This window comes from Rana temporaria, chromosome 1, assembly GCF_905171775.1.
Source record: "Rana temporaria chromosome 1, aRanTem1.1, whole genome shotgun sequence".
NCBI classification, from domain to species: Eukaryota; Metazoa; Chordata; class Amphibia; order Anura; family Ranidae; genus Rana; species Rana temporaria.
Genome location: NC_053489.1, coordinates 160,282,829 through 160,308,254, shown reverse-complemented (window position 1 = coordinate 160,308,254; position 25,426 = coordinate 160,282,829). Strand labels below are relative to the sequence as shown.

Sequence of the window (25,426 nt, the reverse complement as noted above, 5' to 3'; positions counted from 1 at the left end):
AAGTGATCGACAAAATAGTTATTGAGACAAATCGATACCAAGAACAAGAAGCTGCGACTCCTCAGCGATTTTCAAGGCGCAGAAAATGGGAGCCTGTAACCAGCGAGGACATTTGGAAGTTTTTGGGCCTCATTATTTTACAGGGAGTGGTGGGGAAACCCCTGCAAAAATGGTACTGGTCCACGAACAAATTATTGGCCACGCCTTTTTTTGGATCCGTGATGTCGGAGTACAGATTTTCATTGATCATGAAATATTTGCACTTTGCAAATAATGAGGACTTTGATGAGCATTCTCATCCAGCTCCAAAGCTGAAAAAAATTTGGGAGGTTTACCAGCTTATTTTGCAGAACTTCCAGCGGACCTATATTCCTGAGCGCGACGTTACCATCGATGAAAGTCTCATGGCCTACAAAGGTCGGCTCAGCTGGATACAGTTCATCGCATCAAAGCGAGCCCGTTTTGGTATAAAAACTTTTATGCTGTGTGAATCCAGCTCTGGATATATTTGGAACTCAGTCGTATACACTGGGAAAGGGACCAAGTTCTGCGAGCGATTCAGCGATTTTGGGATGGCAACCGCTTCAGTTCTGTCATTGATGGAGCCCTTGCTCAACCAGGGCTATTGTGTCACCACAGACAATTTTTATACCTCCCCAGAACTGTACGAGTTCCTTATCCAAAATAAGACCGACGCTTATGGAACCGTGAGGCCTAACCGGCGTAACATGCCGTCAGCATTTCCCAGCAAAAAGCTTGGGAAAGGAGAAGTAGCTGCATGGCAAAAAGGGAAAATGTTGGCACTGAAGTGGCGGGACAAAAAAGACGTTTCCCTTATGAGCACGGTCCACAACACCTCGACCGCCATGGTGCATACCAAAGGTGGCAAGGATATTATGAAGCCACAAGTTGTGTTGGACTACAACCACACGATGGGAGGTGTGGACAGGGCTGACCAGGCCATGACTTTTTACCCTGCGATGAGGAAGCAGCAGAAAAAGTACTATAAAAATTTTTTCCGACATCTTGTCGAACAATGTCTCTGGAATTCCTTCATCCTGATGAAAAAAAAAGTGACAGGCCTATAGCCCATTCAGACTTTGTGTGGAAGGTGGCAGAACAAATCTTTCTGAAGCACCAAACGCCAATGGCGGTAAACCGATCTGGACGTCGGGCTTCTGGTGTAGTGAACCCTGAAAGACTGACCGGTCGTCATTTTTTGGACCACATTCCACCTACTGAAAAAAAAACAGCACCCACAAGGATGTGTGTGGTTTGCTGCTCCAAACGCGACGAAAACGAAAGAAAAATCCGTAAAGAAACGCGTTTCTATTGTGCCGACTGCAACGTTGGACTTTGCGCTGTACCCTGCTTTAAAATGTTTCATACCCGAGACGTTTACTGAATAATTATTTTGCACCCTTGTTTGACCCCCCAAAAAATCAGAGTATCTGAATATATTATTTGTTAAGATTTATTGAATAAAAAGTATTGTTATTATTAAATTATTACTTGTTATTATTTATTATATTATAATTTATGATTTTGTGTTTCAAACTTCATCATAGTCTACTAGAGACTCTGGTTTGGACAGATTTAGGTGAGTTATTCCTAAGAATTACAGGCCTGCAATCTAAAACGCCAAATTTCCATGCAAAATAATGGTACCGCTTTCAGCACCTTTTTTCAGAAAGAATCATACCGCCAGGGAGGTTAAATCAATTGGGGTACTGTGAGTTGAATTTACATCTGTTATGTACAATAGTAGGGGCAGGAGGGAGAAGAGAAAAGGGTATAAAATGGGGGAAGATGGGGGTAGTTGAGGCCAATAGAAGAAGGGTGTACTAGATGGAGGGTGAAGCAGGTAAAAGGGGAAGGGAGGGGAATAATATGGGGTGGGGATTCATCCATATAGTCACTATACCAATCAGGTAGATTGATCAGCGGGATATTCACGGTGTTGCAGATGTGTTCTGGGTCTTCGGGAACCTTCAGGTTTGCTGTGCAGCCTTGGTTGCTTGCAGAGAGTCAGAATGGGAATTTCCATCAATAGTTGACAGATTTGAAGGTCTAGAAGAGGTCTCAACTCCTTTCTGCGTTGCAGGGTAACATTTGATAGATCCTGATAGATTTTGACTTCTGTGCCCTGGTGCATCAAGCAGCCTCTATTGTGTGCCTTACTGAGGATTCCTTCTTTTCAAGGAAAGCTGACCAGGCAGCACACCACATCTCTTGGGGGACCAGTGTCCCTGCCTCCTGGTCTGAGTGCTCTGTTAATGCATTCCATTTCTATTGGAGCTTCTTGGAGATGAAGATCATTGAAAAGGGCAACTGTAGTTTGGTCAAGTGGGTTGGGTTCTACAGTTTCCTCTCATCCTCAAGTTGTGGCATCTTCCTCGATTGTCCAGGTCTTCTAGGTGGTGTTGCAATTCTCGCAGATGAATGGCATGAGATTCTGTGACCTGCTGGACTTGGCAGAATGAGGCATCATGGTGGGCTGTTGTTCTCTACACCTCCCCCACTCTAGAGTTAATGAAGTGTATGTCCACCCGTGATTCTGAAAAAGCTGCCTCTGCCTATGTCAGAGGCAATTTCCTGGAGATCATTGAGGCTTGGGGCTATTGTCGCTTGTGTGCTCGAGGAAGCTGTGTTTCTTTCCTGTGAGCAGAAAGGACTTCTGCTAGGAGAGTAGGATCTCTGGAAGGAGGCCTGCGAGGTAGACATGGCTTCCTTCTGCAGCTGTGTATGGAATAACTTTGGTATATTCTAGCTTAGATGGGTTTCCGGGTCTGTGGGTGATCGCCGAAGCACTACCGTGTGTTCTCATCATTGTTGGAGGTTACCTCTTCTAATGGCACGTACACAGGATTTTTCGGGTTGTAAAAAACGACGTTTTTTAAAAATGTCATTAAAAACGATCGTGTGTGGGCTTCAGAGCATTTTTCGGGTTCTGAAAAATGGCCACATTTTTTTTCGAACATGCTCTGTTTTTTCACAATGTTTTAAACGTTGTCGTTTTTCGAGTTGTAAAAAATGATCGTGTGTGGGCTTTAACGACGTGAAAAACCAGCGCATGCTCAGAAGCAAGTTATGAGACGGGAGTGTTCGTTCTGGTAAAACTACCGTTTGTAATGGAGTAAGCACATTCATCACGCTGTAACAGACAGAAAAGCGCAAATCGTCTTTTACTAACACAAAATCAGCTAAAGCAGCCCAAAGGGTGGCATAATCCGAATGGAACTACCCCTTTATAGTGCCGTCATACTTGTACGTCACCGTGCTTTGCTAGAGCATTTTTTTTTAACGATCATATGTAGGCAAGGCCGTTTTAATGATGAAGTTGAAAAAAACTTTTTTTCTAGAGCCTGAAAAACTTTGTTTTTTACAACCCGAAAAATGATCGTGTGTACGCGGCATAAGAGAAATGTACCTTGGAGTGTCGGAGCTCAGAAGTTAGGTGGCCATCCCAGGACCAGACCACACCCCAACATAATTATTAACAAAGAATCTGTAAATGGTATATTTTGCATATAGTGAAGGCATTTTTGCACGCTATATAATATGATGCAAAAGGGAAAATCAATATGGTTACGTATTGCTTTATTCTCATTTGCCATATTTTGATGAACTTGTCCAAAACAAATTAAAAGCTCCTGACTTTAATACCCCTTTCTCTTACCCTTTTTCTTCTTTCCTGTCCCCAACCTCCCCTGTTGCCCCTCTCCAACTTCCTCACTCATTCCCACCCCTTTTTTTGTGGTCACTGTTCTCCATTCTCCTCTTTCCTCTCTTCTTCTACCTCTATCATATCTTCTTTTTATCCAATCATCTTTTTTCCTTCTTGGCTTTCCCTCTATTCTTTTTCATCTTCCTTCTGTATTGAACTGTATTGCAATTGTACTGTCCCCCCTCTACATTATAAAGCGATGCGTAAACTGTTGGTGCTATATAAATCCTGTATAATTATAATTTTATCTTTCTCACCTCCATGCTCTATCTAAAAACCTGTACACATGATCGGTTTGTCTAAAGAAAACAGACCGATGATTCAGTGAAAAAAAATAGAACATGTTTTAAAATGTTCCTATGGATAAAAAAAACGATCGTGTGAAAGTCCATCGGTCAAAAATCCACGCATTCTCAGAATCAAGTCGACGCATGCTCGGAAGCATTGAACTTCATTTTTTTCAGCACGTCGTAGTGTTTTATGTCACCGCGTTTTGGCACAGCCGGATTTTTTACTGATGGTGTGTAGGCAAGACTGATGAAAGTCAGATTCATCGGGTAATCCAAGGAAAAAATCCATCGGATTAGATTCCATCAGATATCTGATCGTGTGTACGAGGCTTTACTCCCTATTTCCCTTTTCCACTCTATCCTCTCACTTTTCTCCCCTTCATCCGCTCTACAAAACTGGAGTTTCCCTTTTTAACATTTTTTTGTATAGCGTTGGAGTAGGAGACCCCTCCATAATAATACACAGAGAAACCACAGTCTAATGGAGAGTTTCAACACGTTTGGAAACTACCTTTATATGTGTTTTTTGTCAAAATCTGACCTTTTATTATTCACATTTAAACATATATTATGAACAATATCTGAAAATGGTCTGTTCTAGCTTACACCGTAAGCCCTAACCAACATAAAACAACACAATAAAAAAATAAAAAAATTATCAGAGTGCATTTATTATCCCCAGACTCAGCGATTAGGCAACATGTGGTTTATAGAATAGACTTTATAGACATTTTATGATGCACTGTACCTGCATTTCTTGACAAAAGGATGCTGTCGGTCCAAAGAGAATTTGACATTGTTCATCTGCTGTATACGTCATGCCTGGCAGCTTGGAAGGAATAATGACAGAGCTGATGCTTTGGGGATTTGTCTGTAGCAAACAGTTACTGGATTTTGACCTGGCAACACAAGCAGTGTTAAAAAACAAGAACAAAAAAAGAGGTGGTTATGATTAAACTGCCATAAACATGCATTTTATGAATAAAAAGTCAAAGAACAAATGTTATTACAATTTAATTCAGGTTTGCAATAGGGAATAAAGCACTGTTTACTGTCTGTCTATTTAACAGAAATCCAAAACATCTGAAGAGACTTGCCCTAGAACAGAGATGGGCAGTGGAGAGTTACCAATAATTTGTAGAATGAACTGGCTGAACCTGAACACACTCCCATAATTCTCTTCATACTGGCCAACTGTCCCACATTTTCAAGGACAATCCCAGGCAAGGCTGCCAAGTTTTTTTTTTAACTAACAGTAAGACTGTACTGAAATTTGTATTCATCATTTCGAAAAAAAAAATACATTTTGAAATTTTTCTACAGTTCTCTATTTTTTTTTTAAACACAAATGCCTACCAACATTAATTTTTTTTTTGTATTTCAGCACACACTAGACAATGCATGTAAAAAATATTACCAGTCATATTTTTGTTTATACTGTAATGAAAGAGCATATAGGGGCTGAATGCACAACTTGGTGGGGTTTAAAAAGAACCTGTTCTTTGGTCACATTTGCCTTTCTCTCACTCCACAATCAACTTGTCCCACTGTTTGCCTGCATGCATTGTATCTAGTATTTCTTGGCATGGTGGAAAATGCAGTGCTTGGTGCCTGTGCTAGAAATCACCAGGTCTGGGTGCTGAGTGTGGAAGTAGTGAGATTGTGAATAAGTATCATTATAAAAAACACCAGGAACCCATTGAATAATTCCATTTTTTAGGTGTGTCTACAAATGATTGGTGGAGCTCCTTATTTATACACATATCTCCAACTGAAAAAGAAGAAAGTAGTGAAACTAGGCATCAGAAGTCCTTTGTTTTACCATTTCTTTTTGTCCTATTTTGTTGGGGGATGCACAACCTCTGTGCATGGAATGAAAAAATTCACACAGGAATTTCTGGGTGTGCCGATGGAAAATGGGGTAATGGTAGATCAAATGGAAGGTAAGTACACATAGCTAATATTGCAAAATAAAATGAAACTGGTAATTAACTCAATATAGGAAAACTATAGGTCTGTTTTAAAGATCTTTGAAAGTGTTGAGGAAAACACATCCTGTCACATGTCTAAAAATTCATACACCCATTGTGCAACCTAAAAAAATAACTCCCTGATGCCAACAACATCAATGAAAATGCACAGTATAGGCAGTGTCAGAAAAAAATAAGAAATGCTTTTGGTTGCATATACACATAAGTACATCCTTTGATTAAAAAATTACAGAAATGCAAAAATGTATGTATTTTATATTTGCATGATGTATAGCTGTAAAGTTCTAATTCCTGTCATAACTGAGTTTCCTAATGGTCCATTATCAGTAGCAGCCACCAGTCTAGACTACAACTTTCAAGAACCTTCTGCAGGTAGTCTGTTGGCTGGCTCTTAGGTAATCGGTGAAGGTAGGGCCATGTAAATGTATTGGTGTTGCCAAGGAAGCAGAGAACTCCCCTGCTTTGACTCTGGCTTCTATACAGGACTGGCAATGTGTAGAGAGAGGCCTGAGTGTCCTGTGTCCTGAGCTATGCAACAAACAACTGTTTTATGGTTAACAATAGAGTGAGGTAAACAAAGACTTAATAGAGAGAGGAGCTGGGCATGAAGAGGCACAGTAAGTTCCGCCAGCATCAAAGGCTTAGATCTTTCCACCCTTTTAAATTACTGTGAGAGTAGTCACCCCCAATGCATAGAAAGCAGGTATAGGTAATAGGCTTCCACAAAAGCCAACATCTACATCCATTTCTAGTACTCCGTATAAAGCAGTTGGCTAGAAATCAGACTTTTGCAGGCAACTTCTTTTGTGGACATCCTAATGCTGCGTACACACGATTGGAGTTTCCGACAACAAATGTTCGATGGGAGCTTGTTGTCGGAAATTCCAACCGTGTGTAGGCTCCATTGGACATTTGCTGTTGGAATTTTCCGAGAACAAAAATTTGAGAACTGATTCTCAAATTTTCAGACAAATTTCGATTGTGTGTACACAATTTCGATGCACAAAATTCCATGCATGCTCGGAATCAAGCAGAAGAGCCGCACTGCCTATAAGACTTAATTTTTCTCGGCTTGTCGTACATCTTGTACATCACCACGTTCTTGACGTTCAGAGTTTATGACAACATTTGTGTGACCATGTGTATGCAAGATAAGTTTGAGCCAACATCCGTCGGAAAAAAAATCCACGGTTTTGTTGTCAGAATGTCCGATCGTCTGTATGCGGCATTACATTGATTGTGTGGATACAATGCCATCACCTCCCTCTCTTTTCTAATTGACTGGAGCCTTCACATTCCCTTCCTTGGCTGAAAAAAAAACTATTTCCAGTGGTAACCTCAGCCAATGGAGCAGGGAGTGATGAAGGAAGGCAACGTACAAGTAGAATACATTTTTGCACACAGTTTTACAGCTTCTATCTATGAATTGTTAGAGATGTGACAAGAGAGAGCAAGCAATGCATAGTTTACAGCAGCCTTATATTTGCAGTGTTTTCTGGAGAGAAATAGCCAATTCAATGACTGGACCTACTAATTGTCTAGAGTTGTTATTTAATTACTACACACTAATAGTACCCTGCATGATAATGCTCATTTTGTTCCATACAAACTCTATTGGAATATTTAAATCACTTCCTGTAAGTCAGACTTATACTTTTCATTTCACTATGGTAAAATGAAGCCTAGAATGATACTCTGACTTATAATAATAAAGCGTTTCAATGGATTATTTCTGAACATGAAACAGTCATTAGTATAATATGTAGCTAACAAGTGGAATTAACAAAATGTTTATTTAAGTAATGATTGTTCTTGTGACTCATTAAATTACCAGCTGCTCTAGATTGCATGAGACAATGTAATAACATCTGAAGGATGTGTAAGGTAGATGGCTTGAACAATTTATAATGTAACATTTGATATGTATTAAAGGGAAACAGTAAGTTGACATAGTTAATTATACATGTTTTTTATGACACAGATGTTTAATATACTTATTACTCTGCTTCTACAATAACATGAGATGGATTGGAAGGTCCTATGGACATAGCACATGAGATCTAATTCTATAATTCAACAATTTAACATAATTACCTTAGAAATCTTTCAAGGTCTTCTCGACTACATCTGGACCATGAAACATCTCCCAGATTCTGCCCCTTGATCCATTCTCCTGACATAATGTGAAGGCCGTCTGCACAGGATGGGTGGTCATTGTCGTGATTGATACCCATGCTAGTTTTATCACATGTAAAAGAAAAATTATAATAAAAACGTTTACAACCATTTTCTCACAAATTTAGCATTAGCTTTGAAATAACTTTAAACACAGACATAGTAAAAACCGTTTTACTAGTTAGGAGAAAATAAATGTATTTTATGCTTTGCTCTACAGTATATCCCTATTTGAGTTAAATAATTGAGAATTATATACAGTAATATAAAATAATCAAGTTATAACAGAAAAAATTGGTCTTATTAATAACAGTTCAAATTAATAAGTGTGTGTGCGTGTGTAGGCTTTTGTATTGTATTATTTACCTTAAGTATGCATTTTGTCTGTGTTGTTTATTATAAATGCACAAGTCATAAAACGACATTGCAACCAAAATTCCATGTGATAAACACAACAGTCCTACAACTTTAAAGGTGCCAAACATTTCTTATTGTGGCACAAACACTGTATCACTGCCAGGACACAATACATTTGTTTACATTGCGTTCCTAGCTAGCACATTTTGTATTGAAATTAAAGTTGATTTGGGATTTCAGCTTTAAGACAAAAAACACAGAAATTGCATGTCTGCCTATGTGCAATTAACCTCCCTGGCGGTATGATTATGTTAGATTTTTGCGTCTCAATGCATCACATTTTTTTTGCATGGAAGTTTGGCATTTTATATTGTAGGCCTGTAAGTCTTATGCCGCGTACACATGATCAGTCAAACCGATGAGAACGGTCCGATGGACCGTTTTCATCGGACCAAACCGATCGTGTGTGGGCCCCATTGGTTATTTATCCATAGGTTAAAAAAAAAGCAATCTTGTTATAAATTTAACCGATGGATACCTAACCAATAGAACAAAACCGATCGTTTGTAGGCACATCCATCGGTTAAAAATCCAGGCATGCTCAGAATCAAGTCGACGCATGCTTGGAAGCATTGAACTTCGTTTTTTTTCAGCACGTCGTTGTGTTTTACGTCACCGCGTTCTGACACGATCGTTTTTTTAACCGATGGTGTGTAGGCACGACTGACCATCAGTCAGCTTCATCGGTTAACCGATGAAAACGGTCCATCAGACCGTTCTCATCGGTTTGACCGATCGTGTATACGCGGCATTAGGAATAACTCACTTAAATCCGTCCAAACAAGAGTCTAGTAGACATCCCGGGTATGATAAAGTTTGAAACATGAAATCATAAATTATAATATAATAAATAACTAAAAATAATTATAAAAAATAATAATATACTACATTTTATTCAATAATGTAATCAAATCAAAAACACATACATTTGCTCAGTTGCAGAATTGTTGCTTACGACACTTTCAGTGTTTGATGACGAATTTCCCCACAAATCACTATCGCTGAGTTCTGCAAGTGATTCTAACTGATCATCGCTGTTTTCTAGCTTTTGACGTAAAAGGACACTTTTTGATTGCCATGGACATTCTCAAGTTTTCAGGCAGAAAGAAAAGAATATAATAAAAAACTGCATGCAGGGCACTGGACAAAGCACTAGGGACAAAAGGGAGGTGAAATGATTTGATACAGTATTGTAATCAGTAAGATTGCAGTGTTCTGTTTTTTTCACTTTTTTTTCATTTCCGCCGACTTCGTCCACATGCGTCGCAACGCTCGCAGGGAATGGAGCCCGGAGCACAGTACATCGGACGAAGGATCCGGCCACCGGAAACAGCGGGGAGACATAGTAGGATCCTGGGGACAAGGTGAGTAACCTCTACCAGTGTCTTGGGGTTACTGCTAATGGTACTGAAATGTAACCCTGAAACACTCTCGGGATTACCACCAGGGAGGTTAAACTGTCACATGAGCTGTCACATGATGTCAATATAAATACAGCACATCTGTTCTGAAAGGCCCTGAATCTGCAATACTAAGTAATCAACATGAAGAAAACAAAGGAGCTCTCCAAACAGGTCAGAGACAAATTTGTGGATAAATATAAATCTAATTTGGGTTATTAAAAAAATCCCAAACTTTTAAGAGCTCATGGAGCACCATCAAATCTATTATTACAAAATGGAAAAAGCATTTTGCATCTTCAAATTTGTAGACATGTTGAGTACATCACATGGTACACAGCCCCAAGAAATCCAGGCTGTTGTACAAAACCTGAAAAAACACCAGAGGGTGGGGGATCAATACTTTAACCGCTTGCCGACCGCCGCCTGTACTTATATGTTGGCAGAATGGTCCGCGACCCTGCCGCGAGCTCCATGACCGTGCCCGTGGGACCCGTGGACTGGATGTCCGCCGGTGTCCCATGATCGTGTCACAGAGAGGCAGAACGGGGAGATGCCTATGTAAACAAGGCATTTCCCTGTTCTGCCTCGTGACAGGAGAGTGATCTACTGCTCCCTGTCATCAGGAGCAGTGATCACTGTCATGTCACTCATAGCCCAGCCCCCACACAGTTAGAATTACTCCATAGGACACACTTAACCCCTTCCTCGCCTCTAGTGGTTAACCCCTTCCCTGCCAGTGTCATTTACACAGTTATCAGTGCATTTTTATAGCACTGATCGCTGTATAGGTGACAATGGTCCCAAAATAGTGTCAAAAGTGTCCGATGTGTCCATCATAATGTCACAGTCACGATGTAAATCGCTGATCATCACTAGTAAAAAAAAAAAAATATTAATAAAAATGCTATAACTTGCGCAAACCAATCAATATACGCTTATTGCCATTTTTTACCAAACATTTGTTGAAGAATACATATCAGCCTAAACTGAGAAAGAATTTTTTTTTTATATATTTTTTGAGGATATTTATTGTAGCAAAAAGTAAAAAATATAGCTTTTTTTTTCAAAATTGTCACTCTTTTTTTGTTTATAGCGCAAACAATAAAAAACAGAGATGATCAAATACCACAAAAATAAAACTATATTTGTGGAAAAAAAGGATGTCAATTTTGTTTGGGGGCAACATCGCGCAACCGCGCAATAGTCAGTTAAACCGACGCAGTACCGAATAGCAAAAAACGGCCCTGTCATTGGGCAGCCAAATCCTCCAGGGCTGAAGTGGTTAATAAGGTTAATTGTGATGCTTTGCTTACACATATGCAGTATCAATTGTTTTATTTTAGTTTGATCTATATTTGGGATTGAACTGGCACCCTAAAAAGTATTGACTTGATGTTTATTTTTAATTGATACAAAACTAAGCCTAATATATATTGGAAAGAATCTTTGCTTTCTCTCCAAAGGTTTCTTGTTGGCATTTTTTACGTTTTCTATATCCTTGTTGGGGAGACTGATCCTCTCTATTTGTCATGGTGATCATTTTTGCAAATGATTTTAATTTTTGCAAGGAATTAAAGTGGAAAAAGTGGTAAATCCAACTTTTTGGGAAGTGTATCCAGGCAGGATGTGAGACTTTTGTTATGGTGATTGTTTAGGAAGGTAATTCTCCTTAATTTTAAGACATTCTCTTCTCACTTTCTGTTTTAAAAAAAGGAAAAAAGAACCAACTCACATATGATAGCATGTGGTTGCCATCATCCCATAGTACTAGAAATAAATCGAAAATACCTCATGGAGTGGGATTGTATAGGCAACGAATAATAGAAATTTCAAAAATATATATGAAAAAATATAACAATTTATTACAAAAATAAATACAACATGTACAAAATTATTAAATATCTCGAGAGTTATATGAATACACATAATACAAAACAAAACATAGATGATGCAGATACTGTCCGGCATACGGTACCATCACCATTTGGGAGGTAAGTTGTAGCTGAAAAGCCGACGCGTTTCGAATGCTACGCATTCTTCATCATGGCATAAAACAAGTATTGCATCTGAAGTAGAGCAAAAAATGTTATATATATTAAATACATTCACATTATATCATTGTATTCTCTTCATTGAAATGCAAAAGCACATATACATCCTCCTCATCAAATAAGGAAAAGGCACAAATATCAATGAAGAAGACTCACCTATTGCTTAAAAAATTCCACGCCCAAGAGTGTGGGGCAAGAGGCCCCCCGGTATTCTGGGACCCTGATGTCTCCTATGGCAGGTCGCACCATATAAACAAATCCCTATTTGAATGTCACTCATAGAGTGGATAGAACCAATTGGTTCAATTTAAGTGGTGTTTTGCAATCCTATATAAAGGAGATATCAAAAAATTGTATCAAAAAATAAGCCAGTGTTTGAGCATCAATTCATTGGTTGGAAATTGTATTCCAAACCGTTCATGAAAAACTCACCACCAGTAGTTTGAAATCTTGTATCCAAAACGGGGCTGAGTGCAAGTAGGTCCTGAAAAAGATTTTGGTTTCCCCAGACAGATTCCCCTTAGAGAGGAAAGACAGCTCCTTGTTCTCCTAAATGTGGAGAGGGAATGACACCACCTAACCCTCTTGGCCCTCCTTAAGTACCTACCTTAACTCTGTTCAGGTGCTGTAATCCTCCCCCTCATCACCTATCGATTCCAGCTTCTTGTTTGTAGGAAGCCATGTGTGGCTCCTTCTTGTTTTCAAAGAGAACCGCCGCTATTGCGAGGCGCATTACAGCGCCGTCATTGAGTATGTACATGTCGGCGTCACTTCCAGGACCGGAACTATCGCCGCGGCCATTTTGGTAGTGGGATTCGATTGCCATTCGATTCACTACCGCGGCCATTTTATTGGTTGGTTATATCAGAGATGTCTAAAACATCTCAACCGGATCCGGAAGTTCCCCGGCGGCCATTTTGGAAAAGGGCCTAGACGTGAGTTGAACGTCTGGCATATATATTAAACAGGAAAAGACAACCTGATTGCAGAAATAAACTCATAAGGGGCGGTAGTAGGAGGGTGAAAGCGTTCAAGTATGACATTGATCACAGCTTGAGAAAATCACAAAGGCAGAGTCAGCCCGGATTTAAGTATATTTGGGTAAAGCACTGTTCTCCTGCAGTTCTTTGGTGAACCACTGGGAGACATTTTTAGGAGTAAAACGCCACAGCTGCCTTCTATATCTACCCAAGAGGATATAACTATCACCCTTATGGTAAATTTTATGACATTTGGGTGCAAAGCCCAAAGTCTCCCCTGGCAGCTGATGAGTCAAACAAATTAGGGAAAGAATGGAAACAACCTGCAGATTGACCCTAGAGACACCGATGTCCCATTGACCGGGGTAATTGGCCAATGTCCCACACCTCTGAGCCATAGAACCAGGAAAGCAAAATTAGGTTGAATAAAGAAACAAATTATCAATATCCACATTATGACAATGAATCCCTTCAAATCAATCCGCATAAATGCAGCGGAAGGGAAAAATTGAGTCAAACAACATATCAATTATAAAAACAATTCCAAAAAATGCACATACAATAATAAGAATAAACAAAAAAAACCCCATATTTCTAAGTGTCATATTTACATTAGGCCCTAACCTGAAATTGTCTACTATCTTCACAGCAAAGGGAAAAAGAGGGAAGTTTTGTACATATTTTACAAAACTTCCCTCTTTTTCCCTTTGCTGTGAAGATAGTAGACAATTTCAGGTTAGGGCCTAATGTAAATATGACACTTAGAAATATGGGGGGTTTTTTGTTTATTCTTATTATTGTATGTGCATTTTTTGGAATTGTTTTTATAATTGATATGTTGTTTGACTCAATTTTTCCCTTCCGCTGCATTTATGCGGATTGATTTGAAGGGATTCATTGTCATAATGTGGATATTGATAATTTGTTTCTTTATTCAACCTAATTTTGCTTTCCTGGTTCTATGGCTCAGAGGTGTGGGACATTGGCCAATTACCCCGGTCAATGGGACATCGGTGTCTCTAGGGTCAATCTGCAGGTTGTTTCCATTCTTTCCCTAATTTGTTTGACTCATCAGCTGCCAGGGGAGACTTTGGGCTTTGCACCCAAATGTCATAAAATTTACCATAAGGGTGATAGTTATATCCTCTTGGGTAGATATAGAAGGCAGCTGTGGCTTTTTACTCCTAAAAATGTCTCCCAGTGGTTCACCAAAGAACTGCAGGAGAACAGTGCTTTACCCAAATATACTTAAATCCGGGCTGACTCTGCCTTTGTGATTTTCTCAAGCTGTGATCAATGTCATACTTGAACGCTTTCACCCTCCTACTACCGCCCCTTATGAGTTTATTTCTGCAATCAGGTTGTCTTTTCCTGTTTAATATATATGCCAGACGTTCAACTCACGTCTAGGCCCTTTTCCAAAATGGCCGCCGGGGAACTTCCGGATCCGGTTGAGATGTTTTAGACATCTCTGATATAACCAACCAATAAAATGGCCGCGGTAGTGAATCGAATGGCAATCGAATCCCACTACCAAAATGGCCGCGGCGATACTTCCGGTCCCGGAAGTGACGCCGACATGTACATACTCAATGACGGCGCTGTAATGCGCCTCGCAATAGCGGCGGTTCTCTTTGAAAACAAGAAGGAGCCACACATGGCTTCCTACAAACAAGAAGCTGGAATCGATAGGTGATGAGGGGGAGGATTACAGCACCTGAACAGAGTTAAGGTAGGTACTTAAGGAGGGCCAAGAGGGTTAGGTGGTGTCATTCCCTCTCCACATTTAGGAGAACAAGGAGCTGTCTTTCCTCTCTAAGGGGAATCTGTCTGGGGAAACCAAAATCTTTTTCAGGACCTACTTGCACTCAGCCCCGTTTTGGATACAAGATTTCAAACTACTGGTGGTGAGTTTTCATGAACGGTTTGGAATACAATTTCCAACCAATGAATTGATGCTCAAACACTGGCTTATTTTTTGATACAATTTTTTGATATCTCCTTTATATAGGATTGCAAAACACCACTTAAATTGAACCAATTGGTTCTATCCACTCTATGAGTGACATTCAAATAGGGATTTGTTTATATGGTGCGACCTGCCATAGGAGACATCAGGGTCCCAGAATACCGGGGGGCCTCTTGCCCCACACTCTTGGGCGTGGAATTTTTTAAGCAATAGGTGAGTCTTCTTCATTGATATTTGTGCCTTTTCCTTATTTGATGAGGAGGATGTATATGTGCTTTTGCATTTCAATGAAGAGAATACAATGATATAATGTGAATGTATTTAATATATATAACATTTTTTGCTCTACTTCAGATGCAATACTTGTTTTATGCCATGATGAAGAATGCGTAGCATTCGAAACGCGTCGGCTTTTCAGCTACAACTTACCTCCCAAATGGTGATGGTACCGTATGCCGGACAGTATCTGCATCATCTATGTTTTGTTTTGTATTATGTGTATTCATATAACTCTCGAGATATTTAATAATTTTGTACATGTTGTATTTATTTTTGTAATAAATTGTTATATTTTTTCATATATATTTTTGAAATTTCTATTATTCGTTGCCTATACAATCCCACTCCATGAGGTATTTTCGATTTATCTCACTTTCTGTTTTATCTCTAAAATAGGAATTTAACCACTTAAGGACCACCCCATGTACATATACGTCCACAATATGGCACGTACAGGCACATGGGCGTATAGGTACGTCCTCGCCTATTAGCGGGTGGGGGGTCCGATCGGGACCCCCCCCGCTACATGCGGAGGTCGGGTCCGCTCGGGGAGCGATCCGGGACCACGGCGCGGCTATTTGTTTATAGCCGCTCCGTCGCGATCGCTCCCCGGAGCTGAAGAACGAGGAGAGCCGTGTGTAAACACGGCTTACCCGTCCTTCACTATGGCGCCGCATCGATCGCGTCATTCCCTTTATAGGGAAGACACGATCGATGACGTCATTCCTACAGCCACACCCCCAAACAGTTGTAAACACATACTAGGTGCACCCTAACTCCTACAGCGCCACCTGTGGTTAACTCCCAAACTGCAACTGTCATTTTCACAATAAAGAATGCAATTTAAATGCATTTTTTGCTGTGAAAATGACAATGGTCCCAAAAATGTGTCAAAATTGTCCGAAGTGTCCGCCATAATGTCGCAGTCACGAAAAAAATTGCTGATCGCCGCCATTAGTAGTAAAAAAAAAATAAAAAATAAAAATGCAATAAAACTATCCCCTATTTTGTAAACACTATAAATTTTGCGCAAACCAATCGATAAACGCTTATTGCGATTTTTTTTACTAAAAATAGGTAGAAGAATACGTATCGGCCTAAACTGAGGAAAAAAATGTTTTTATATATGTTTTTGGGGGATATTTATTACAGCAAAAAGTAAAAAATATTGCTTTTTTTTCAAAATTGTCGCTCTATTTTTGTTTATAGCGCAAAAACTAAAAACCGCAGATGTGATCAAATACCACCAAAAGAAAGCTCTATTTGTGGGGAAAAAAGGACGCCAATTTTGTTTGGGAGCCACGTCGCACGACTGCGCAATTGTCTGTTAAAGCGACGCAGTCCCGAACTGTAAAAACACCTTGGGTCTTTAGGCTGCATATTGGTCCGGGGCTTAAGTGGTTAAATTAAATTTCCTGAATGTGACATGGATAAAAAAAAAAACACAAGGACATTTGGCTCTAAATATATTCTAAATATCCAGTCACAAATCTTTCTTGCACATGATTGGATGACTGACGTGTTCTTTATTTACTTATATATACTTCACTTTATTCTCTGAGCTGAATGAATATTTACCTTGCATATTGAAAATGCACTATTCCTTTAGTAAATCAACCAATTTGAATATTTGTATGAATGCGGCTGATAGCTATCAATGCACTTCACCTGAACATAGGACTGTTTTTTTTTTCATTATTAGCGAGAATCCTACATGATGGTGTATGATATAACAAACAGCTAAATAATGTCATTGCCAGGTGAGAATATGGTTGAACAGTCAAATAAAAATGTTTTTATTGTAATTGTTTTCTGCCAGAAAGGTATGTAATGATTTGAAAACTTTACGTAAAATAAAGATTTTTTGAGATTTTTTTAAATCAAAGGTTGTGACATTGTATGATTTGGAAAGCTTTCAGGGTTTTTGTTTGTCTTTTTTTTTTTTTTTTTACATGTTCAAATTTTAAAAAAATACAAATACTGTATTTTCTGGTGTATAAGACTACATTTTAAACTTAAAAAAAAATGGCAAAACAGCAGGGGTCGTCTTATACGCCAGGTCAGCTGTTTAAATTCCTGCTGGATGTGCGGTAATACTGTATTTAGCTTTGGCTACATACAGTATATACCGCTTAGCCAATCCCGGTGAGCGATGTATTCAAATGAATACAGTAGCCTGTTCAGATTGGCTTTGAGAGTCAGAGAGGCGTGGGCTGATGATGTTACAGCCTCTGCCAATCCAAGCAGGCTTTGTATTCATTAATAGAATACATCGCTCGTTGTGATTGGCTCCAGAAGGAAGAAATATGAAGCGTCGGAAGCCTCGGAAAGGGGGGTTGTCTTATATGGTGAGTACAGGCAAAAAATCGTAAAAAAAAAAAAAATTAGGGAGTCGTCTTATACGCCCGGTCGCCTTATACACCAGCAAATACGGAATATACTGTACTTTTCTTAAAAATTGCGTTGCTTTTCTCTACCACATTATGAAACTATGGGGTTTATTTACTAAAGCTGGAGAGTTCAAAATAAGGCTCACTTCTGCATAGAAACCAACCATCTTTCAGTTTTTATTCCCAAAGCTTAATCAAACAAGCTGAGGTTAGAAGCTGATTGGCTACCATGCACAGCTGCACCAGTTTTAGTAAATCTCCCCCTATGACTTTAAATATGTTTCCCTCTTTGAAAAAAGTAAAAAAAAAATTATAGAGGGGAAGAAATATTCCCACCTAGGAAAATTATCCTTTTTTATAATCTTGACCAAACATAAAGCATTAAGTAAGGGAATTGAAGAAACAAAAATCCTAATGCATAATTTTTTTTAAAATCTTGCTACTTTTTTATGCATATCTTTTGGGAGAAGTGTTAAACCATGAATTCTATTCAGACATACAGATTTTATTTCTTTTAACTGAAGTGAACAAAGTCCATGTAACATGTGGTAGATCTTATTGTTCTGACTGCCAGTTCTACATCTTTTTTCAGATCTTTACAAGATTTTCAGTATATCTAAATAATAGATAGTGTAAGGAAACCTGCTTATAAAATGAAGATAAAAAAACAGACTGTCTAGAGCAGTGGTTCTCAACCCTCTAGTGCCGTGACCCCTTGATAAAATTTCCCAAGTTGTGGGGACCCCTAACATGGGTTTTGTAGCATGGGTTGTCGGCACCCAAGGCAAGACACGGAATTTGTGCCCCTAACCCACGGATATTTAATGCTCCCCGAGTTCCTTCCACACATACAGTATTAAATCCCATTATGCTACACTTTAGAATGGAGCACCATTTCTCTTTGTTCTCCCAATCAATCTCTCTAGCCATATTTCTTGTTGTTTAATGGCAACTATAATCACAGGTAGTGTTACTCACTGTGTTTCCGACTTTGTGGTGTCTCGCAGTAGTGACACCTATGCCGAAATCAGGAGATAGGGTCTCCTCCAGCCCCTCCCACTTCATTCTTTACCAGTCAGCTGACCTCTAGTCTCTGCCCCCCAGCCATGCCATGAACTGAGTGGGTGGCTGTGAAGAGGCTGAGTGGGTGGCCGCAGGCTCCAGGGACAGCCCTGCTGGGCAGCTGCAAAGAGGCTAGGAGAGTGGCTTCAGGAACAGCCCAGGATTTGTTGACCCCTGGAAAATCGTCATTTGACCCCCGAGGGGGTCCCGACCCCCAGGTTGAGAACCACTGGTCTAGAGCATTACAATTTGACGAAACTTACGAAATGGAATCCAATTGTACCTTTCATGTATACTTTTGTATTCTAGCTTTGTAAATTTCTGTTGTGTAATCTGGAAATATTTACTATTTTTTTTTTTTTTAATGAGATTGTAATTAATGCACATTATTATTGCTTGAGCTGTCATATTCATGTCATCTTGAATGTATGACTTTCGAAAATATGAATGTTCAAAGATGAGAAGATGATTCTGTGTGCTATATTAGGGATCAGGAGGTGGCAGATAGAAAATGGTATGGACAGAAGCTGCTATTAAAATTTAGGAAGACGAGTATGGATAATGTGAGCGAGTGGTGTGAATGCAACAGGCATTAACCACTTCACCCCCGGACCATTTGGGTGGTCAAAAACCAGGCCACTTTTTGCGATTCTGCACTGCGTCGCTTTAACTGACAATTGCACGGTCGTGCGACGTGGCTCCTAAACAAAATTGATGGCCTTTTTTCCCCACAAACAGAGCTTTCTTTTGGTGGTATTTGATCACCTCTGCGGTTTTTATTTTTTGTGCTATAAACAAAAATATAGCACCTCAATTTAGGCCGATACGTATTTTTCTACATATTTTTGGTAAAAAAATATGCAATAAGCGTTTATTGATTGGTTTGCGCAAAAGTTATAGCGTTTACAAAATAGGGGATAGTTTTATGGCATTTTTATTATTTTTATTTTTTTACTAGTAATGGCGGCGATCAGTGATTGTTTTCTTGACTGCGACATTATGGCGGACACATCGGACACTTTTGACAAATTTTTGGGACCATTGTCATTTTTACAGCGATCAGTGCTATAAAAATGCACTGGTTACTGTGAAAATGACACTGGCAGTGAAGGGTAACCACTGGGTGGCGCTGTAGGGGTTAAGTGTTCCCTGCCTTGTGTTTCTAACTGTAGGGGGGGTGGGCTCTCTGTCACATGACACTGATCTCTGCTCTGAGTAGACAGCCGAGATCAGTTTCATTCTCACTAGGCAGAGCAAGGAGATGCTTGTTTACACAAGCATCTCCCCCTCTATACCTCCGTAAGACGGTCGCGGGGATCCCCGCGGCGATCGAGTCCGTGGGACCCGTGGTCCGACTCACAGGGAAGGAGGCAGGGTCGCGAGCATGCCGGCGGCTAGATGCTCGCGATCACACAGCAGGCATTTAAAGGGCCCTGTACAGGTACGTGATAATGCCTGTTTGTGCCATTCTGCCGACGTATATATACAGTGGGCGGTCCTTAAGCGGTTAAAGGGAGAAAGTCATAAGAAGGTGGGGTAGACAAACTAAGGTGGGAGGTGGCAGTGACTTTACTGGATAAATGACATAGTAAACACAGAGGGTGGAAACCAGGGCAGATCGTGGAGGCAAAATATGTATGTATATGTAGATTGATGTTAGAGGGGACAAAATTTGGAGTAGACACATTGGGGTGAAAGTAAGAAAAGTACATGGAAAATGAAGTAGACAAAGTGGGCAAAATATAAATAGATGAAATGAGGAACATTTGAAGATGATGAAACAGAGGCGGGGCTAAGATTAAGTGTAGATAGAATGAGATAAAGTATACAACAGGCTATAATTTAAAGAGAATATGTGGCAGGACTGGCACAAGTGTTTAACAGTGAAGGGGATGCACAGAAAAAAATGGATGTCAGCGTGGATAGGAAGCAAGAACTCTCTTTATAATCTTTAAAGTACTCCTTAATGATCAGCTTAATTCTCCCAATATAAATACTGTACCTGCTGACTTTTAATATAAGGACACTTGCCTGTCTAGGAATCCAGCAATTCGGATGAAATTTGAATACTTTTCGAAGACTTTTTAAATCGTTTTCAAATTCGATTTAGAAAACTTTTTGAATTCAAATAGTTTTCAAATTCGAAAACTTTTCGAATTCTAATACTGTAGTTCTCCAATTTCCAAAGAGGATAAAATAGAATAGAAAATAAACGAATAGGGTAGAATTTTTATTTTTTTTTTCTATTCGATTTTATTCTTTTTGGAAACTGGAAAACGTTTCGATTTCGAAAACTATTTAAAATTGATTTGAAAATGTTTCAAATTGATTTGAAAACGAATAAACAAAACGAATCGCAAAAACAAATGAAACTAATTTAACTAAACGAATTTATGTAGATAATGAATCAAAACTACACGAAACAAAAAAAAAAAATGTGTTCTGCACATGTCTACTTGGTGACCCTGAATGGCTGAACAAAGATGGCACTTTCCCTCTGGAGAGAAAAGCAGATTAAGGCATCGTCAGGGGAGTACTCTCTGTGAAGTGCTAAACTGACACGTTACTTATCATGCCTGTTTTTGATGACATACATTTCAATTTGTGTTTTTGCCTCACTACTATACAAGTGCAATTTATAGTGTTGAAAACTGAATGTGCATTTCACATTGGTTTTTAGTATAATTTTATATGCATTATTTGTGTTTTTAATGTTATTTGTTTTCAATTAATCAACATCAATGTGCATATACATTAAGTTCATAGTTAAATTTAGCAATATTTTTAGTTTTGGGGTGCAGAGGTTTTCAGGGCTCATAAGCATGTTTAGCATCTGTGCATAAAAGTTGAAGTCTCTCTTCTGCCTGCAAAATATTTCCTGTATAACTGGCTGCAGCACAACCTCACATCATGAGAGTTCCACCATTACACTTAACAATTGGCACTGTGTTCTTTTCTTCTAATGCTTCTCGTTTTCTTTTTTCCAAACACGCCTCTGGAGATTGTAGCCAAGAAGTATGAGTTTTGTTTCATCAGCACAGAGTGCTTGGTTCCATAATGCCTTTTCTTTGTCATGTGTATATTTTAGACACAAAAAATTGTCAAATAAAAATAATCAAATATACACATATTTATAAAACATTGGTAGGTGGGATATGCTGACCTTCTCTAAAGTCTGTGTATGCACTGGGATCCATGGATCAAATTAAACTGCAGACTATGAAAAGCCTATATTTTTTGATAATGAACCCAATAATCTATGCACTGTATATTTTTATTCAGTCTACGAATATTTACATTTTTTTTTCTTTAAAGTGTAAATTATTTTCATATAAACTTACTTATGACCCATCTCATGAGCAATAGTAAAAGCAAGGTTTAGCCCATTATCTTCCGCGATTATGCATTTTCTCTTATCACTGCACATTCCATTTAGATATGCAATACCTGAAATACATTTTTAATATTAAATTAGAATTAATCCTTTTTTTTGTACATAAGAGGCTCAATTCACAAGCTTCACTAAAAGGATAAGGATCTCTAGTTTAACCACGTGACTGAGTTATTGTATTGAGTTGACAATAACTGTCATTGTTTGAAGGAATGATCTTATCCTGATGTGATAGAGTTGTTAATGAATCCTAGTCATAAATAACAAACTATAATTCTTAGTGTAAATTGTATAAGCAACATCTTAAATTTAAAATAAAATTAATAGATATTAGTGAAAACCAATGAGCTTTTATTTTTATTTACTGTTGAATAAAGTGCTAACAAGCAAATTAAACCCTAAACATTTTTAAGTCTGCACTGACCTCTGTAGCTACAGACACTGTGGTGCAATTAATTCTCATAATTCACACTAGAACCACTCAAGTCATTCATATTGTTCAGCTCCCCCTTCCAGAACATCTTCAGGGCTGAAAAGCTCCCAAGTCGCTATTGGGAAGGAAAGGGGGGGGGGGGGTTGTTGAACTGAGCTAATGAGAGAATGACTTGAACAACTTTAATGCTTCTATTTCATATTTGAGATGAATTGATGAACAGTGCCGGTACCTCCTGAGATCAGTGGCATTTTTTATTTAACAATTATTTACTTCTTTCTAAAATAGAACTATATACATCTCTCCTCCAATATCTTTGACTACCTTGATTGGCCACATCAAGATGATATACTGTAACTCCCATGAATGTGTACATTGTCGAAAAGATTGTGAACAGATAGATAAAAATTCTTTATTTCATAAGAGACATAATCAGTCTCTTCTTCAAGAAACACCCTGCCTGTTCGCAAATGTTTTATTTCCCGGGAAAGTACAAGAAGAACTCTGTGGCCCGGATTCAGGTAGATTTGCCCCTTAGTTACGGAGGCGCAGGGCAGCGTTTTTGCCCTGCGCCCCCGCAAATTTCCTGCGCTACCCGCGATTCACGGAGCAGTAGCTCCGTAAATTGCGTGTGCGCTGTGTAAAGTTGCCCTGCGTAAGGGCGCCTAATGTAAATGATCCCGTAGGGGGCGGGAATCATTTAAATTAGGCGCGCTCCCGCGCCGAGCGTAGAGCGCATGCTCTGTCGGGAAACTTTCCCGATGTGCATTGCGGCAAATGACGTCGCAAGGACGTCATTTGCTTCAAAGTGAACGTGAATGGCGTCCAGCGCCATTAACGAATCACTTACGCAAATTACGTAAAAATCGAACGTCGCGATGCGGGAACGATGGGTATACTTTAGCATTGGCTGCCCCTGCTATTAGAAGGGGCAGCCTTACGCTAAACACGCTGTACGGAAACAACGTAAATTGCGTACGCAGGGCTTGCGCAACATTGTGAATCGGTGTTAGTATGCAATTTGCATACTATACACTGAGCACAATGGGAGCGCCCCCTAGCGGCCATCGCAAGAATGCAGCCTAAGATATGCGTGGCATAAGAGCCTTATGCCACGCAGATTTTAGGCTGCAGTCGGCGTTACGATGTTCCTGAATCAGGAGCATTCGTAACGCCGGGGCAAGTAAGCAATTGCGCTGTGTAACCTATGGTTACACAGGCGCAATTGCTTCTTGAATCCGGGCCTGTGTTTATATCTCAGTGTAAGCTCTTGTTCATCATAAGACAAGTAGAATCTATACCACTTAATGGAAACGTGGGGGCTACCATAGCTGATCTGCAGAAAATGGTGGCTCCCTGGCTATTGTACCGACCTGCTGGATTCAATACAGTCTAAATTACAGATCTGGAGAAAGTGTGCAGAAAAGCGAAGTCAGATTTATGCGAGATCTCCTGATTTGCTTACTTGTTTTAACATTTTCAGATTGAGATGTTAGCAATTGCAATAAGGGATGAGCCTAGGTTCGGTTCACTGAACATACTTGGGTTCAGTTTGCAGCTCACAAGTTCTATCACGGAAGTTAATAGGGACTGAAACTTTAAAACCAAGTCTGACAATTTTCAAGAATAATAGGAAAAGGGTTGGTAGCACAGTGGTTAAGTTAGTACTTCTACCCAGCAGCACTAGGGTTGTTGGTTTGAATCACAAATAGGGCACTACCTGTGTGGATTTTGCATGTTCTCCCTGTGCCTAAGTGAGCTTCCTCCCACACTCCAAAGACGTGCTGGTAGGTTAATTGGTTTCTGTCTAAATTGGTCCTAGTATGTGTAAACACTCTGGGCCAGATCCACAGCTCCGCAGCGCAACGTAACTTAAGAGATTTAAGTTACACTGCCGCAAATTTCCTAAGTTAGGTATCGATCCACAACACACTTACCTGGAAATTTGCGGCGGTGTAACTCAAATCCGTCCGGCGCAAGGCGTTCCTAATCTAATGGGGCGAGTCACATTTAAATTAGGCGCGCTCCCGCGCCGGACGTACTGCGCATGCTTGTGACGCAAATTTCCCGACGTGCTTTGCGCGACGTGACGTCATTTTTTGATCGGCGCATAGCGTATTTCCGTATTCCCGTAAAATTTAAAAATTTGACGCGGGAAGGACGGCCATACTTTACACAGCAGTACGCCTGCTGTGTAAAAGAAGGGCTGCTTTACAAAAGTGTAACTAAGTGACGGGAAACTAACGTACTTCTGTCTATCTCTTGGAAACTGATTCTGTGGATCAGTTCCAAAGATAGAAACAGGGACACGCAGGCGGAACAGCAGATCCGCCTGCGTATCTCTTTTGAGGATCTGGCCCTATATTACCAAAAGTATTGGGACACCTGCCTTTAAACGCTCATGGACTTTAATGGCATCCCAGTTCCCAGGCTTAGTCCTTAGGGTTTAATATTGAGTTGGCCCTCCCTTTGCAGCCATAACAGCTTCAAGTCTTCTAGGAAGGCTGTACACAAGGTTTAGGAGTGTGTCTATAGGAATGTTTGACCATTCTTCCAGAAGCGCATTTCTAAGGTCAAGCACTGATGTGGACGAGAAGGCCTTGCTCGCAGGAAGACTCTGTGCAGGCCAGTCAAGTTCCTAATCCCCAAACTCACTTATCCAAGTCTTTATGGGCCCTGCTTTGTGCACTGGTCCAAACCATTTGGTGGAGGGGGGATTATGGTGTAGGGTTGTTTTTCAGGGGTTGGGCTTGGCCCCTTAGTTCCAGTGAAGGGAAGACATCAGCAAACAAGACATTTGGACAATTTCATGCTCCCAACTTTATGGGAACAGTTTGGGGATGGCCCCTTCCTGTTCCGACATGACTA

At 39.8% G+C, this 25,426-nt stretch overlaps 1 protein-coding gene across 1 annotated transcript in view; it reads right to left on the bottom strand.

Moving 5' to 3' along the window:
- ADAMTS19 (ADAM metallopeptidase with thrombospondin type 1 motif 19) overlaps nucleotides 1–25,426 on the bottom strand; it is a 278,331-nt gene that overhangs the window by 133,837 nt on the left and 119,068 nt on the right. The window contains exons 8-10 of the mRNA XM_040344988.1: nucleotides 22,076–22,181; nucleotides 8,103–8,243; nucleotides 4,766–4,916 (exon numbers count right to left, since the gene is read on the bottom strand). Coding sequence (XP_040200922.1) covers nucleotides 4,766–4,916; nucleotides 8,103–8,243; nucleotides 22,076–22,181 — 398 coding nt within the window. The remainder of the gene's footprint in view (nucleotides 1–4,765; nucleotides 4,917–8,102; nucleotides 8,244–22,075; nucleotides 22,182–25,426) is intronic.